Source organism: Babylonia areolata, chromosome 27, assembly GCF_041734735.1.
Source record: "Babylonia areolata isolate BAREFJ2019XMU chromosome 27, ASM4173473v1, whole genome shotgun sequence".
NCBI classification, from domain to species: Eukaryota; Metazoa; Mollusca; class Gastropoda; order Neogastropoda; family Buccinidae; genus Babylonia; species Babylonia areolata.
The window spans coordinates 18,365,683-18,382,964 of NC_134902.1; the positions used below are offsets into that span (position 1 = coordinate 18,365,683).

A 17,282-nucleotide genomic window follows, 5' to 3' on the forward strand; every position below is an offset into this window, starting at 1 on the left:
GCATGCAAGTGCGCCCGTGTGCATGGTACACGCACTCGCTCGCTCGCTCGCGCGCACGCACAAACACACACACACACACACACACGCATACTCGCACACACACACACACACACACACACACACACACACACACACACACACACGCTGTCCTTTAACTCAGTCAGCCACTCACTCCAATCGGCACGAAACAGCTGACCGCGTGCAAAATTTATGTATTCCGGGGGTGTTTTGGCTTTGTGGGTTGGTGTTGTTTTTTTTCGGGGATCTGGGCAGCATTTTGTTCTCCACGATAAGGAAGACGAAAAGGATGAGATTGAGAGAGAGACAGAGACAGAGAGAGAGAGACAGAGAGAGAGAGAGAGAGAGTCACAATACAACATGGAACAATGTGCATCTTATGTAATGAAGTTGCAAGAGTTCCGTTTGAGTAATCAATAATTATTTGCCCGTCATTTCTTGAAGTAAGACGAATACGTTTTCTGTCCTGTACCAATCAGACACAGAAGAAATGAAAATTGAAATGGTGTTGATGTTCTCTCAGTGGCTGCAGACACTGAGTACGAATCTATTTGCTGCTTGTTTCGCTCTGCCGAGCGCGTGCGTGCGTGTGTGTGTGCGCGCGCGCGTGTCTGCGTGAGTGTGTGCTTATCCGTCCATCAATCCATCTATCCATCCATCCATACATGTATCATACATGCACACGGACACACTCACAGACACACACACACACACAGACGCGCACACACACGCACACACACACACACGCACGCACATGCACACGCACACGCAGAGAATAGAATGTGATCAGTAGACCTCGCTCGCTTGGTAAACTGAAATTGTATAAACTGAGCGCGCCTGCACACACACACACACACACACACACACATACACACACACACACTATACACACACACACACACACACACACACACACACACACACATACACTGTACACACACACACACACACACACACACACACACTGTACTCACTCACACACACACACACACACACACACACACACACACACACACACACACACACAATGTACTCACACACACACACACTGTACTCACACACACACACACACACACACACACACACACACACACACACACACACACACACACACACAATAACTGCCATGGCAGTCATTTGATCCTTGGGTTATCACCAGGGGCGTTTACAGCGTGAATTGTTCACCCACCTTCTGCGCTGACCTTTTCTCCCTCCCCCCCTCTCTCTCTCTGTCTTTCTCTCCCTCTCTTTCCCTCCCTCTCTCTGTCTCTCTCCCTCTCTCTCTGTCTCTCTCTTTCTTTCTTTCCCCACTTCTCTCTCTCTCTCTCTGTCTCTCTCTCTTTCTGTGTGTGTGTGTGTGTGTGTGTCTGTCTGTCTGTCTGTCTCTCTCTCTCTCTCTCTCCCTCCCTCCCTCTCTCTCTCTCTCTCTGTCCGTCCCTCCCTCTGCCTCTCCCCCTCTCTCTCCCTCCCTCCCCCTTTCTCTCTCTGTCTCTCCCTTCCTCTCCCTCCCCCCCTCCCTCTCCCCCCCCTCCCTCTCCCCCCCTCCCTCCCCCCCTCCCCCCTCTCTCTGTCTCCCTCTCTGTCTCCCTCTCTCTCCTTCTCCCTCCCTCTCTCCTTCTCCCTCCCTCTCCCCCCCTCTCTCTCTCTCACCCTCCCCCCCTCTCTCTCTCCCTCTCCGTCTCTCTTCCCCCACCTCTCTCACCATCTATTCTCCACCCTCTCTTACTCCCTCACCCCCCCCTCTCTCTCTCCCTCTTTCTCTGTGTCTCTGTCTTCTCCTCTCTTTCGTTATCTCCCCCCCCCCTCTCTGTGCGATTTTCCTCCCCTCTCTCTTACTCTCTCTCTCCCCTCTCTCTCTGCTATTCTCCTCGCCTAACTTTATCTCTCTTCCCTCTCTTACTCTCTCTGTCCCCTCTCTCTGCTATTCTCCTTCCCCCCTCTCCCCCCGCTCTCTGTGCTATTTCCCCCCCTCTCTTTCTCTCTCACCTCTCTCTGCTATTCTCCTCCCCCCCTCTCTCTCTCTTTCTCTGTCCTCTCCCTCTTTCTCCTCCCCCTCTCTCTCTCTTTCTCTGTCCTCTCCCTCTCTTTCTCCCCTCTCTCTCTCTCTGCTATTCTCCTCGCCTTTCTCTATCCCCCTCCCTCTCTCTGCTAATCTCCTTCCCTCTGTGACTCTCTCCCTCTCTCTGCTATTCTCCTCCCCTGTTTTACTCTCTCTCTCCCTCCTCTCTGTCTGTGCTCTTCTACCTTCTTTTACTCTCTCTCTCGGCTATTCTCCTCCCCTCTTTTACTCTCATTCTCTCTCTGTGCTCTTCCCCTCCCCTCTCTCTCACTCTTTCTGCTATTCACCTCCCCTCTCTCTCTCTCTGTGTCTCCCCCCCCTCTCTCTCTCTGTGTTTTTCTCCTCCATTCTTTCTCCCTCTCTCTCTCCCACTCTCTCCTTACAACCCTCTCTTGCCACTCCTTCCCCGCCTCTCTCTACCCCCCCCCCTCTCTCTCTCTCTACCGCCTCTTTCCACCTCCCGCTCTCTGCCCTCCCCCCTTTCTCTCACCCCGCCCCCCCTCACCCTCACTCTCCCCCTCACTCTCACTTCCTTCATCGTCACCTTGTTTCTGCATGTCCTGCCTTGTCGGTCGATTTACATGTATACATGTATTATTTTTGTACTCAGTTTTTATCAGATTTTTTTTTTCTGTCTCCAGACTCAATAACTCAGAGCCGGTAGGATGAGGTATTACTTGCACACTCAGAAAATGTGAGGTAGCAAATGCCCATTTCGGCTTTTTATGTTGTTATTATTAGTTGTAGTAGTAATAGTAGTAGTAGCCGTAGCTGTAGCCTATTTCGGCTTTTTATGGTATTGTTTTTATTATCATTAGTGGTGGCATCATTATCATCATCATCATACATTTTCTGTTTGCGAAGTCGGGATAACGTCGGAGACACATGTTCTACTTAAGTTTATAAATTCATTTGACATATTTCTCCTGTAACCTGGTTCTCATTTGCCTTTGGTGATTGATTTTACGTCGTGTCGGTTGTAATGTGAGAAGTCAGCTTCGATCCGATCATCTTGAGAGCATAATTTATTTTAAACATTGATTTCACATCTCGTCGGTTGTAATGTGAGAAATAAGCTTGGATGTCATCATCTTGAAAGCATATTTTGAATAAAGGAGGAGAGAGAGAGAGAGAGAGAGGGGGGGGGGAGAGAAAGGAGAGAGAGAGGGGGGAGAGAGAGAAAGGGAGGGAGACAGAGGGAAAGAGAGAGCGAAAGAGGAAGGGAGAGGGAGGAAGGGAGAGAGAGAGAAAGAGAAAAGTGCAGCACCAACTACGTCAGCCTCTTGTGTGAACGAACTTTGCTATCATAGCCAAGGCAGCAGCTACTATTCCTGGAACAATAGCCAGCGAAGAATTCATCTGTCGAGTCGAAGCGACACACTGCGCGAACACATGACCGATTAATGAAGTGTGAATGACTAACAGGAACGGGTTACCTCTCTATAACTGACGCTTCATTGGAGTATTGGAGGCTTTACGAGGGGTTTGGCGATTCCTTGACTCCGTGGATTTGCTTTAGAGTCTAGAGCATAGTTCGAGACACGGAGATCTATCCGACCTTTGCGATGCGGATTTTGTTTGGTTATTTTCGTCAAACTGGATACTGGATTTCTCTTTCTCGTCTTCGGCAGAAACCTTTTTTTTTTTTCTTTCTACTCGGTCCTGTATAGTTCTTCTTGTTCTTCTTCTTCTTCTTCTTATTCTTCGCTCATGGGCTGCAATTCCCACGTTCACTCGTGTGTATACGAGTGGGATTTTACGTGTATGACCGTTTTTATCCCTCCATGTAGGCAGCCATACTCCGTTTTCAGGGGTGTGCATGCTGGGTATGTTCTCGTTTCCTTAACCCACCAAACACAGACATGGATTACAGGATATTTGATCTTCTGCTTGCGTATACACACGAAGGGGGTTCAGGCACAAGCAGGTCTGCACATATGTTGACTTGGGAGATCGGGAAAATCTCCACCCTTTACCCACCAGGCACCGTTACCCAGATTCGAACCCGGGACCCTCAGATTGAAAGTCCGACGCTTTAACCACTCGGCTGTTCCGCCCGTCAGAATGGTTGAAAAAATTTCGGTTTGGTTCAAGCGTTGATTGTTTATTACTTCCTTCCTACCATACCCAATATCTTTTTTTTCCTTCTTATGGATACTATTTCTTCCTTCCAAACTTTCTTCCTCATTTTTTAATTAATTAATTAATTTTTTTTTAATGCACGAGAAGAAATTAAAAGCACTGTTGTATGTGTGCAGGGGGGCGTAGTGAGCAGGAGACACAAAGAACGCTGTTCTGAACGTGGCCAGAGATGCACGTGCGAGCATCGTGGTCGTGTTGAATGAAGACAGCTGAGACGACAGGGGAAAGATAAACCAAGCCGAAGATCACTGGTATTACTTGTAAGCCATAGCACAGGACTTGGAACCAGAGCAAGAAAAAATAAGAACGCCGACGAAACAAGCGCAGTGAATCGCGGGATGCGAGACTGTAGATGAACAGGCGACAGCTTAGTATAGCTTTGGAAGTTGTAAGAAACAGTGCGTTGCAGACAGGAAGCAAGAACGACTGTACTGGTGAGAACCTCTACGCTTGCATGAGGCAAGAACGACTGCACTTGCGAGAACAGTTCCGAGAACAGTTGCTCGCGTGAGGCAAGAACTACTGAATCGGTGACAACAGCTGTAACTTGCACGTGTTTAATTTTTTTTTTCTTGTTCATTGTTTTGCTGTGTCCGGTCTTTTCTTTTTTTTTCCTCCCATGGTTCAAGTCATCGACACGTGACCAATCTTTTTTCCGGTTCCGGCTACCTCAGTGTTGATTCATCTTTAAAAGATTCCAGCTGCTCTGCTAAATCACTGAAGCTCCCAGATCTTTTGCAAGTGGCGGTTTATGAAATTTTATTGTTCAGGGACAGGTGATCTGTGTCGTTAGTACATTTTGTCACCGTCTGTAGAGTTCCACTTCAAGGTTTTGATTTATTCTGGTTTCAATCGCTGCTAAACGCTGGGGTTTTTTTTCGTCCAGTGGAGAAGAGCAGTACTATCGATTCCCGACCATTTCAAGCTGTGTGAACTCACTGTTGGTGAGGGAACTTTTGTTTTTTTTTGTTTAATCAGTTGAGGTTAGTTTCGTAAGTATGCGTCTCAACACAAAAAAACTACTGCAGTTGTTGTTGGCAGTGTTTCTGGTGTGCGTCATCTATCTCAACCTGAACATCACCGACATCAACACAGAATCTCGCCAGGCGAACAGCGCCCTTCCGTGGGGAGACAACTTCAACCAAGGGAAGCGACCCTCGCTCACGTTCGTCGGCAAGAAGATCCACGACCATGTGCACGCCACGAGAGGCCCCCCCAACGTCACCACCAGACCCGTGGGGAAACCCGCCGCCATAGGCGACGCCCCCGATCACCCGGTCCCGGAGTTGAAGTTCGAACCCGGCGAGCTGATGTACCCGAGCGCCCACCACTACTGGGACGACCGCATCACGAAGCAGCTCAAGTTCGTATCGGAGAACATCCGGCAACAGGAGAAAGGGGGCGGGAAGGTCAAGGTCAAGAAGATCCTGGTGCACGCGGGCACGAGCAGCTGGCGGATCCCGCGCGGGGAGGTGCTTTTCAGGGAGCAGCAGTGCACGGTTCAGGCCTGCGAGCTTGTCGATGACCGCTCCAGGATGAAGGAGGCGGACGTCGTCCTCTTTCAGAGCTCCCCGCCGCACATGCCGGACCGGCCGCGCGACCAGATCTGGGCCATGTACCTGCTGGAGTCGCCTTACCACTCCACCTCCCTGTCCAACTCGCGCAACGTCTTCAACTGGACCGCCACCTACCGCCACGACTCCACCATCGTGGCGCCCTACGAGAAGTACATTCCGCTCAACGAGAGCCTGGTGAGGCGCGACAAGCCGCTGAGGAACTACGCCCATGGCAAGGCCAAGAAGGTGGCTTGGTTCGTGTCCAACTGTGGCGCCCGGAACCGCCGGCGCCAGTACGCCGAGGAGCTGTCCAGGTACATCCAGGTGGACATCTACGGGGCTTGCGGGAGCCTCAAGTGCCCCCGTTTCCAGAGCGACAAGTGCTTCGGGATGCTCAACACGGACTACAAATTCTACCTGGCCTTCGAGAACTCCAACTGCCGGGACTACATCTCGGAGAAGTTCTTCATCAACGGGTTGAAGTGAGTGCAGCATAGGTTACGTGTTGTTTTTGTTTTTGTTTTGTTTTGTGTTGTGGGAGTGGGGGAATGGGGTATCGTGATGGTTTGTTGTTTGTTTCCGGATGTGCAGAGAGGTCTTCATGCAATTATGTATGTATACATAAGCCTACGTATGTACATACATACATACATATATATATATATATATATATATATATATATATATATATGTATATATATATATATATATATATATATATATATATATGCACACATATATATTTATATAAATATATATGCATTCATACATGTATACATACATGTATGCATAGACATTTATATACATGCATCCGTACTTACATGTATACGTATACATTACATGAGGGGGAGAGACGGAGAGAGAGAGAGAGAGGACAGATTTAGTATTATTCCGTATAACAGAAATTATGTTGACATACATGTATGTATACATGTGTCTATTGCAATAATTCACGGGAGTGTTCAGCAACTTCAAAGCTCAATGCCTTCATTTGGTTGTCTGTGCCAACCCCGTGCTTGCGTGCTCGCGTGTTTTCAGTTCGAACACGAAGACTTACCATGGTTATTGAACATTGGTGACTCAGTCAAAACCTTTCCAGACGAAACGGTTGGGCAACTGTATCGTCTCATTCGAGATCACTTGGAAAGCAATGGCCAAAAGACAACAAAATTTGAAATGTTACAGCAACATTAATGATATTTATAAAAAGATGTCGCCTCACGTTGGTAGACCTTATCAAATAAACAGTTTTGATAGAAATATCATTGACTTCAAATTTTTGATATATATATACATATGTGTGTGTGTGTGTATATATATATATTTTTTTTTTTTTTTTTTTTTTTTTTTTAATATATGAGAGAGAGGGGTGGTGAGGGAAGGAGAGGTGGGGTCTGTCATCATTTGCGGACTTAAGCGTTTCCAATTTATTTATTTACTTATTTATGTACGCTTATCTATTATTTATTCACCTTTTTTTTCCTCAAGGCCTGACTAAGCGCGGGGGGTGGGGGTGGGGGGGGAGCGTTATTTCAAGAAGGTAGTGGAATATAAATAAGCAGTATTAGTTTATTACATCCAGCCAGCTGGGTAAAAGAAGGGGTGGGGGGGGGGGATGTGGCTTATTAGAAAATACATACATAGCACATGATTATAGATAAAGACAATCACATGTCATAGAATTACTCCATGTCTGATATATATATATATATATATATATATATATATATATATATAGATATAGATATAGATAGATAGATAGATAGATAGATATAACGAAAATAGAGATGGAGAGAGACAGAGATTGGAGAAGAGACAGTATAGTTTATAACCTATTTCTACATACTGAATCATCATCATTACATGTTTGGATACATTGGTGTCAAAATTTGAAAGATTCATTGTCAAAAATGATGTAAATTCGCTTTAAGTGGGTTTTTTTTTTTTTTTTAATTATTTTTTTTTAAAGTTAGGTGATTCATTTTTGTATCTTTCAGGAATGATCCGAATATGACTCCATAAATAGCCCCCAGAATACGTAAGACTTGATTTTACACGAACTATTGTAAAGTTATGGTTGTAACAGACAGACAGACATTCAGGGAGGGAAAGAGAATAGATAGATAGATCTACAAGAACATTGAGCATAGGCATGTCATTAGAAGAAGCTCATTTCATCAGATCTTCAGAACTGATTGAATTGTCGTAGGGGCCGTCTGAAAAAAAAAAGACCATTCTTTTGTGTCCAGCACATCGACATTCTGATCAGTTTCCACGGTCCCTGTACTCGAAAGGGAATCTCCATTTTCTCCCTCTCCCTCTTTGTCTCCCTGTCTCCCTCGCTGCCAACATCTCTCTCTCTCTCGCGCGCGCGCTGTCTCTCTCGCTCTCCCTTCCTCTCTCTCTCTCCCCCCTCTCTCTCCCTCTCTCTCTCGCTCTCTCTATCCCTACCTCCCCCCTCTCTCTTCCCCCTCTCTCTCTCCCCTCTCTCTCTCGCTCTTTCTCTCCCTCTCTCTTCCTCTATCCCCCCTCTCTCTTGCTGTCTCTCCCTCTATCTCTCTCCCTCTCTCTCTCTCTCTCTCTCTCGCTCTCCCTCTCTCTTTCCATAGGCCATGGCCTATACTGATTAAACTATTCGAGTTCGAGTTCCCTCTCTCTTTCTCTCTCCCCCTCTCTCTCTCGCTCTTTCTCTCGCTCTTTCTCTCGCTCTCTTCCCATCTCTCTCTCTCCCCATCTCTCTCTTTTTCTCTCTCCCCCTCTCTCTCTATCTCTCTCCCTCTTTCTCTCTCTCTCCCCCTCTCTCCCTCTCTCGCACCCCCCTCTCTCTCTCCCTCTTTCTCTGTCTCTCCCTCTCTCTCCCCCTCTCCCTCTCTCTCCCTCTCTCTCTTTTTCTCTCTCCCCTCTCTCCCTCTCTCTCCCTCTCTCTCGCTCTCTCTCTCTCTCTCGCTCTTCTGGCTCTCCTCGCTGTCTCTCAATAACACTGAGGGAGTGAGCGAATGGCGACAACTAAAGAGAGAGAGAGAGAGGGAGAGAGAGAGAGGGGTGGTGGGGGTAGGGTGGGAGATAAGTCAAACTTTGTGAAATCAGTTGGGACGATACTTTGAGATAAGGTAACATAAGTGTGTCTTTACGCGCATGCGTCTGTTTGTGTATACGTGTGTGTGTAAGTGTGTGTTGTGTGCGCGCGCGCGTGTGTGTGTATGTGTGTGCGTGCGCGCGTGCGTTTTTATTTTTGTGTGTGCATTTTGTATGTTAAGTGTGCATACTTGTGTGTGCGCCCGCGCGTGTGGTGTGTCTATGTATGTATACAGTGTGTGTGTGTGTGTGTGTGTGTGTGAACAGTATTGCAGAACGTATTGATAATTACATAGAATGATATATAATATATGAAGGGCTATTACTTATACACGCAGTCTGCAACTTTTTTTGTTTTTGTTTTTTTGTTTTTTGCTTTTTTTTCTCTCTCGCTCGCTTGCTTTGACACAGTGCGTCAGCGTCAGCACAGTCCACTTTGGCGTGAAGTTTCGTATCGATCGAAACGCGTCTGTACAAACATGTATGTACATATTTGCATTGTGACATGCCGACTTGAACTAGTTGAAGCCACGCACACTGTGTGCGATTTCACAGCCAGGGCAGGTCACAGCAGAGCAGGTTGACATTGACAAGACTCGAAAGTTAGATTGTGGCAACGTTTCAGATCCACTCTGAAGACCCACCTTTTCCCCCTCCCGAATAATTCTCAGCAGTTCATCCCTTTCCAGTATGAACTGAAATGGTTATTAGTGAGTGAGTGAGTTTTGATAGTTTCAGAATTTGTTGGTTTGCATTTTTGATTTGTACTATTTATGATCGTGTGCTATGACTTCTGTGTGCGTGCGCGTGTGTTTGTGTGTATTGTGTGTGTGTGTGTATGTGTGTGTGTGCACGTGCGTGTATGTGGATGACATAAAACCTGTTAGACCAGTACCGGGCGAGTGAACCATAGCTTCATGCCAGTGGTTGATTTCAAATTCATTTGAAATGTATTATCGACGGTTTTATCGATTTCCGTTAGCAAAGATCAGCACTTGAAAGCTTGGAGCGCGCGCTTGCGTGTATGTGTGTGTGTGGTGTGTGTGTGTGTGTGTGTGTGTGTGTGTGTGACTGTGGGTGCGCGCAGCTGTGTTCCGAAAATTAGAAGAAAAAAAAGTTGTTGAGAGTGTAAAACACAGAGAAAGGACAAGACGGAAAGCCGATAACCCGGCTCAGAGCGGGAACAGACTAAAACCGCAAACAAGAAACGCAGTCTCAGGCAAAGGGTCTGGTACGAAGATGGATTTCGCTAGAAGTAGAACACTTATTGCCCACTTCATTTATCACATGTCTTGTTTCCTGACTGCTGTCTGAAGGCACAGCATCCGCATGGCTACTTCCCATGCACTTGTGCTCATGAACCTTTCACATATGGACACTGGACAATTGGGAAGATTCAGTAGTTCTCAACTTGGAACATTTTGCAGGACCTTACTGGCGTAAGTGGAAGACTTGTTGGACAGAACACAACAGTTCCGATTGTAGACACAACTCATCCAGAACGTGTCACTGACAACACAGAACAACGCTAACATGACGATTTTGCTCTGCCTTTGCCTTGAATATTTAGGTGGTTTTATTGGTGTTGTTTTGTTTTTTTGCAAACGCCATGGACGATGCCACAATGCACTATTCAGAATCTGAGTGCAAAAACATTCAGTATAAAACAGAGTTCATGCATCGTCTTAGTCGCCGCTTTCACTTAAGGTTGTCAACATTTTGACTGTGAACCCACTGACAACTTACTTTCATTTTTTTTTCTCTTTGTTTTACTAGTTTTGACTATAAATTTAGCAAATCCAGCTTGTGTGTGTTTGATGTAGTAGATGGAGGTTATGTGAGGGTTAGAAAAAAACAACATCTGGACCTTGAAAATTGTGCAGGTGTTGTTTTGTCTGAAAGTGTTCTGCACCGATATGTATACAGTAGATTTGCAAGTGAGTATAATTACAAGACGTGTATGGCATGCACTGTGATGGGTGTTATATTTGTGTGTGTGGGCGTGAAGTCGGGGGAAAAAATATATATGTGTGTGTGTGTTTGTGTGTGTGTGTGTGTGTGTGTGTGTGAGAGAGAGAGAGAGAGAGAGAGAGAGAGAGAGCGAGACAGAGAGAGAGACAGAGGCAGAGAGACACAGAGAATATCACGGGTGAAACGTTCCTGTTTTAAATTTTTCTTTATACGGTGATCAATATCTATATCCACCAATACAACAACAACAACAACAAAACATCAACGAAAAACACAAGCAATACACAAACAAATGAAAACCAAATTGAAACCAGTTAAAATTTGGATTTTGCTATGACGAGATCGATATTATCTCAGCAAAACCAAAGCCCAAAACAAAAAACACACAAAAACAACAAACAAACGAAGAAACAATGAAATGCTCTTTGTTAAAAACGACTAAATGAAGAGATCACTTTTACCCAACCGATCTTTTTCCTCTTCATTAAACGCGTTCCTCGTAGGCGCAAGGCATCCCTTCAGCTTTAAAGGAAGAATGGGCCTGGAAGGTAGACATTAAAGAAAAGGAAATCGATTAGAGAATCGTTTTGAAAAGCAGGACAGATCGAACAGCCTCCCAGGAAGATTCTCCAAGGTAGTGGATCAGTCTAAATGCATTCGTATGTTTTGAGTTTTACGGCTTCCGCATAGAAGGCGGTCAGTCTGCTTCATCCTTAATTTGCGACGTAATTGGGTTGTTGTTTTTTTGTTTGGTTTTTTGTTTTATGTTTTTGTTTGTATTTTTCCTTTAACGGCATCTTGGAAGTAATGGAACTCTAGTTCCTAGTAATGTTCATAGCCTGTCCATATTGCGCCCCATAGTAAGACTGTGAAAAGACTTTCCACCATCCACACGATGCTGATGAGTTTATGTTCCCCTCCGCCTCCCCTCTCACCCACCCACTCCTCCCCTCCTCTTTCTTCCACCTTTTTTTTTTTAAACACAGGCTTCCATCTTCTTGCTGATTGATAGGTTCCGTTTCCATCAGCGCCTTTGTGGAGAGAAAGAGCAGATTTTTTTTTTTTTTTTTTTTTTAAGAAGGAAATCCGTAGTCTGCTATTGTCTGTTTTCTTTTCTTTTTTTAAAAATTTATTATTTATCTTATGTATATGTATATGTAATATATATATATATATATATATATATATATATATATATATATATAAATTTTATTTTATTTTATTTTATTTTATTTTATTTTTGCCACCCACGTCTTAAAACTACCAGTCTCTCTTATTTAAGTTTGAATTACTGCTCCCTCATGTCCCCGCCTCCATCCCCGCTCCTCTCTTTCAAACTAAGTGAATGTTGCCTGTATGTTTTTTTTTAAAGACAATCGCAGCGGCGTGAATCTTTAAAAAAAGAAAAAAAAAAGCCTGTAATACCCGGTGATTGAGAGTCAAACGTTACAGGCACCCGAATATGAGTTCTGTGTGAGTACATAACAGGGTTTTTGAGACATGTCACTCAGTATGTATACACATGAAGGCATACGTACAGAGCAAGTGGAGTCAGACCAGTCCATGAATCATGCATATGAAATATATATAATATGCTAATATTTGCTTTGCTTTGAGTCTGTATTAGGGGTTGTCCTTTGAGCTTGTATTAAGAGTATGGGTGTGCTCTTACACATGTATGCAATGTGGGTCTTTTGATGTTCTATACACATGTCTGTGGATGCTAGATACTCAAGTCTTCAAGCTCAGTTTAGGAATATACATACACCTGGCGTCGGTTTCAGCAGGTGTGCCAGTGACGTCCGGATGTTTCAGGCACATTGTACTGACTACCAGGAAGGTGGCAGAACGGATAAGACGCTCATCTGCCAATACAGAGTCCGTAAGGGTCTTGGTTCGAATCCTGCTCTCGCCTTTTCTCCCAAGTTTGAATACAAAATCAAACTGGGCGTCTAGTCGTTCAGATGTGACGAAAAACCGAGGTCCTCTGGCAAATCCACTCTGATAAGTACACGAATACACATTATGCATGCACTCAAGACCTGATTAATCACGTTGGGTTGTGCTGCTGGTCAGGCATCTTCCCAGCAGATGTGGTGTAGTGTATGGATGTGTCCAAAGGCAGTTACGCCTCCTTGAGAAACTGAAACTGGTGCGTACTGACTTTTCGATTCCAGTGAAGTCCGGTCGAACCGACTTTGTCATCTCTTGGGAGAAATTGCCATCTGGTGGTGTAGCTCGCAGATTTATACAAGCTATTTATACACTTTAAAGACACGCAACATAAGTAAGCTTTTAAGAGATTGCATGTAAATCGCATTGCCATATTCAAGGCATGTAAGGATCAGTGACCAGGGCATCCCAGGACCGTAATTAACATGTATGATAGTCAGTCGTGTCAGACTCTGACCATCAGAACAGCAGAAGAGGCAACTGCTGTTTTATTATCTGGACTGGAATTTGATTGTAGTGGAGAGTGTCTTGCCCCAGTTACATCCCCACTCTCTCGGCCTGGAGGGTTTTAGTACAGTCGGCGTTAGGATGGTTCCCAAAGGCCAACTGGCCCCCAAAGATGCAGCACTAAGAGCCAGTGCAATTTTGCCTCCTAGTTTGAGAGTCATAGTCCTTCACAAAAGACTTTCTGTGAATGATTTCCCATTGCAGTAGAGAAATCATTGATGATACAGCTCTCACTTTGCTGTTGACCCAACTGTGAACTTATGTCAAACCCTAATTAGCTAACGTAATGTGATGCCTGTTTCAGGCACGATGTGATTCCCATCGTGATGGGAGCCGCCCCGGAGGACTACAGACGGGCCGCCCCGCCTCACTCCTTCATCCACGTGGACGACTTCGAGTCGCCCAAGGAGCTGGCCGAGTACCTGCAGAAGCTGGACGCCGACGACAACCTGTACAACGAGTACTTCCTGTGGAAGGGCCTGTGGGACAACATCAACACGTTCTTCTGGTGCCGCATGTGCGCCATGGCCCACGACGTGTCACAGAGGGGCTTCTACCACTACCAGGACGTGGAGAAGTGGTGGCGGGGACCGGAAGTCTGCATCGGCCAGGACAACTGGCGGCAGAGGCCGCGGAAGGACCCCCTGATTGGGGATCTACCCGTGTAGGCCACGGACCTCCGCTTTCCGAAGAGGATTACAGACTTGCTTTTTCTGTTTGGGTTGTGTGAAGACTTCGGTCTTGAGCCTGTTCTGTCAGCGGGATGGGAACGTTGGTCCCGTGTGGGCCGCAGGTACCCACAGACCTGTTCTGTTGGCGTGCGCGGCTGGTGTGGTCGGACCTCAGGGTCCTGCACGTCTCAAGAGCTGGAGCAGTCCGTCCTGCCCCGGAAGGGTGTGTCGTGTGGTGTGCTGCGGGACACAGGCAGAGACAGTGTGATAATCTCTTCAGAAGTGTGCCTTTAATCAGTGTTGGTTGGTTTTTTCTTCTCCTTGCAATGCCCCAACTTTAACCTTTGTGTGTGTGTGTGTGTGTGTGTGTGTGTGTGTGTGTGTGTGTGTGTGTGTGTGTGTTTAAACTAAACTGGAAGGGTGGGGACATAATAATGGGGACACATGACACGTTGTGTAGATGTGAGGTATGTATATATTTGCATAGTGTGTGTGAGTGTGTGACTGATTTTGCCCTCCTGTAGACAGCGATCGGTTAATTGGAGAACGCCTGAACCGATTTCGTTGTGATGGAGACATGTTAATTACGCTTTCTGATTGATCTTAACCGGAGATCAAGGCCACATCATGTAGATCGTTATTACATGTTTCAGATCCTCAGTGTGGATGCTCAAACCTGATCCTTGTTTCAGGAACATTATAGAAAGCTAATTTATATGTGTTCTTCTTTTCTCCCTCCTCCTCCTCCTCCTCCTCCTCCTCCACTAACACCGTTTGACCGACTGTTGCGAAGCTCGCGCCCTGTGTAGATTCTATGCAATATGATGATTTTGAAACAATTGCGGTTACGAAATTGGGAGTTGCGGGATGGGTTGCGGTGGGTTGTAATTCGGTAACAACAACAGACATCAAAGAAGGATCGTCCCAAGAAGTCAGTAGTAACAGAAATAACCTGAAACAGAAGTGGACACTAAGTAGATTAGGAAGATCAGTAGGGATGAGTCAATAATTATTAGGTACCGAGTATGGGTAGTCTAACAATGATAATAATAGTGGTATTTATATAGTGCTGAATCTTGTGCAGAGACAAATCAAAGCGCTTTCGCACCAGTCATTCACACGCATGTATAACTCTAAAACTGGAGAAACTGAAGACAAGGGAGAGGCAGGGAAGGGAGGCTATTTTGGGAAGAGGTGGGTTTTAAAGCCAGACTTGAAAGAGCTGAGTGTGGAGACTTGACGAAGCGAAAGAGGAAGTTCATTCCATTTGCAAGGTCCAGAGACAGAGAAGGAACTGCGGCCAACAGTCGAGTGTTTGAATCTGGGTATGAGTAAACAGAGTGGATCCTAAGCTGATCGTAGTGAGCGAGATGGAGTGTAGAGGTGAAGGCAGCCGCAGAGATAGGAAGGGGCTGATTTGTGAATACATTTATAACATAGAGTGCTGATCTTGTACTTTATTCTGTGTGAAACAGGGAGCCAGTGGAGATGTTGCAAAAGAGGAGTGATATACTCAGAACTTTTCTTTCTGAGGACGAGTCGGGCAGCCGAGTTTTGTATGCGCTGAAGGGACTGAATGGATGAAGCAGGCAAACCAGGCAATAGAGAGTTACAGTAGTCAAGGCGAGAGAGAATGAGTTAAACGACAAGTTTAGATGTTGCGTCAATGGACAGATATTTCCGGATGGAACCGATGCGCCGCAATTGACAGTAGCAGGATTGACATGTCTGACTGATAAATTTTTGCATGGACAGTGTGTTGTCAAGGACAACGCCAAGGTTCCTGACTGAACTGGAAAGAGGGATGGATGTACTGCCAAGTCTGATTGTGTCAGTCGTGATGGAAGAGTTTTTGTTTAGTTCATATGATTATTGCTTCAGTTTTGTCCGCGTTCAATTGTAACTTTTTTTTAGAGTCATCCAGTTTTGAATGTCCAGAAAGCAGTTGGATGTTTCTTGTCGGCGTTTAATTGTAACTTTTTTTGTAGAGTCCCAGTTTTGAATGTCCAGAAAGCAGTTGGATGTTTCTTGCAAGAGCGACGACGAGTCTATAGTCATAAGAATGAAAGGCCTCTGACCTCAGTCACTAACAGGCTAATAGGATAATCATAACCTTGGCCTCAGTCACATCAACAGGTCTACACCAAAGGTAGTTCTAAAGTGTCTGAAACAAACACCAATAGAGCAGACTCACTGTCATATTATTAAACTTTGTTCTGTCAAGATAATTTTCAGCAAAGATTCATCCTTTTTTTCATTTTGGGGGGTTTAATCATCTGATCCAGATGTGGGTTTTTTTTTTGTATTAATGAAGAGTTCTTGTATTTTATACACATGGCACAGACTCCCACACACTCTCGCAATCGTTTGCTCGAACTAGAAGAGGGTTGAAAAAAAAGAAGAAGGAAGAACCGAAAAATTGTGGGTGACTGGCAGAGTCACTGGATGATCATTAATTCTTTTGAAGCGGAGTTACCTTTTCCACGACTTCGATTGATCTTGCAGTCGCTTTCTGTAGGGCCAGGAGTATTGTGCGGACAGTGTTTGTGTGGCGATGGGCAGTATATATATATATATATATATATATATATATATTTATATATCGACGGCTTCACGCAGTGTGTGCGATTGGCTCATCAGTCTCTGCTTTGAAAGCCCAAAGCTTTGAAGATGACCAGTTCGAATCCGAACGGGGGCAGGATTCTGTCTATCAGTGTGTGTGTGTGTGTGTGTGTGTGTGTGTGTGTGTGTGTGAACGTGGTATTTCTGATCCCATACTATGTCAAACGTATTGGTTGAATCCCAAACACCCTCCCCCCCTTCTCCCATTTTTCGTTTCCTGTATTGTAGAACGTAACCTATGCAAACCTATGTTGTCATGTGCGATTGCTAACCGTATCAGAATGCATCTGTATGGAACAGTGAAGATGAATTCATTTTTTTTCTGGACCTTGTTTTATTTTTTCTCATGGCGTGATTATACATATTGCAGATGGTAAATTATACGCAGTGTGCATTGATAAATTTATATAAACAGAGAGGAGGGAGGGGGAGAGAAAGAGACAGAGAGAGGGAGAGGTGTCTACGAGGGATACGAGGTGTGCGCTCTTACCTGAAGACATAACTTTGCAGCGGGTGTGTGCGTCCGATATCGGACACGGACCGATAAAGTGTAGAAAATTGCGATCATTTTACTGCTGATTAAAACAAATTAACAAATTCGTTAGTTCGTTAGCTCGGACATCATGTGTGGGGCAAACATCGGTGAAAAGTTGATCCTCCCCCCAAAAAAATTACACCAGTACAAATCGGAAAAAAAAGGAAAAAGAA

The 17,282-nt window shown here is 45.3% G+C and overlaps 1 protein-coding gene across 1 annotated transcript in view; it reads left to right on the top strand.

Moving 5' to 3' along the window:
* Window positions 1-16,661, top strand: part of LOC143301218 (glycoprotein 3-alpha-L-fucosyltransferase A-like) — a 36,577-nt gene extending 19,916 nt beyond the window's left edge. The window contains exons 3-4 of the mRNA XM_076615347.1: window positions 4,336-6,257; window positions 13,586-16,661. Coding sequence (XP_076471462.1) covers window positions 5,218-6,257; window positions 13,586-13,949 — 1,404 coding nt within the window. The 5' untranslated portion in view covers window positions 4,336-5,217 and the 3' untranslated portion in view covers window positions 13,950-16,661. The remainder of the gene's footprint in view (window positions 1-4,335; window positions 6,258-13,585) is intronic.
* The last annotated feature ends 621 nt before the right edge of the window (window positions 16,662-17,282 follow it).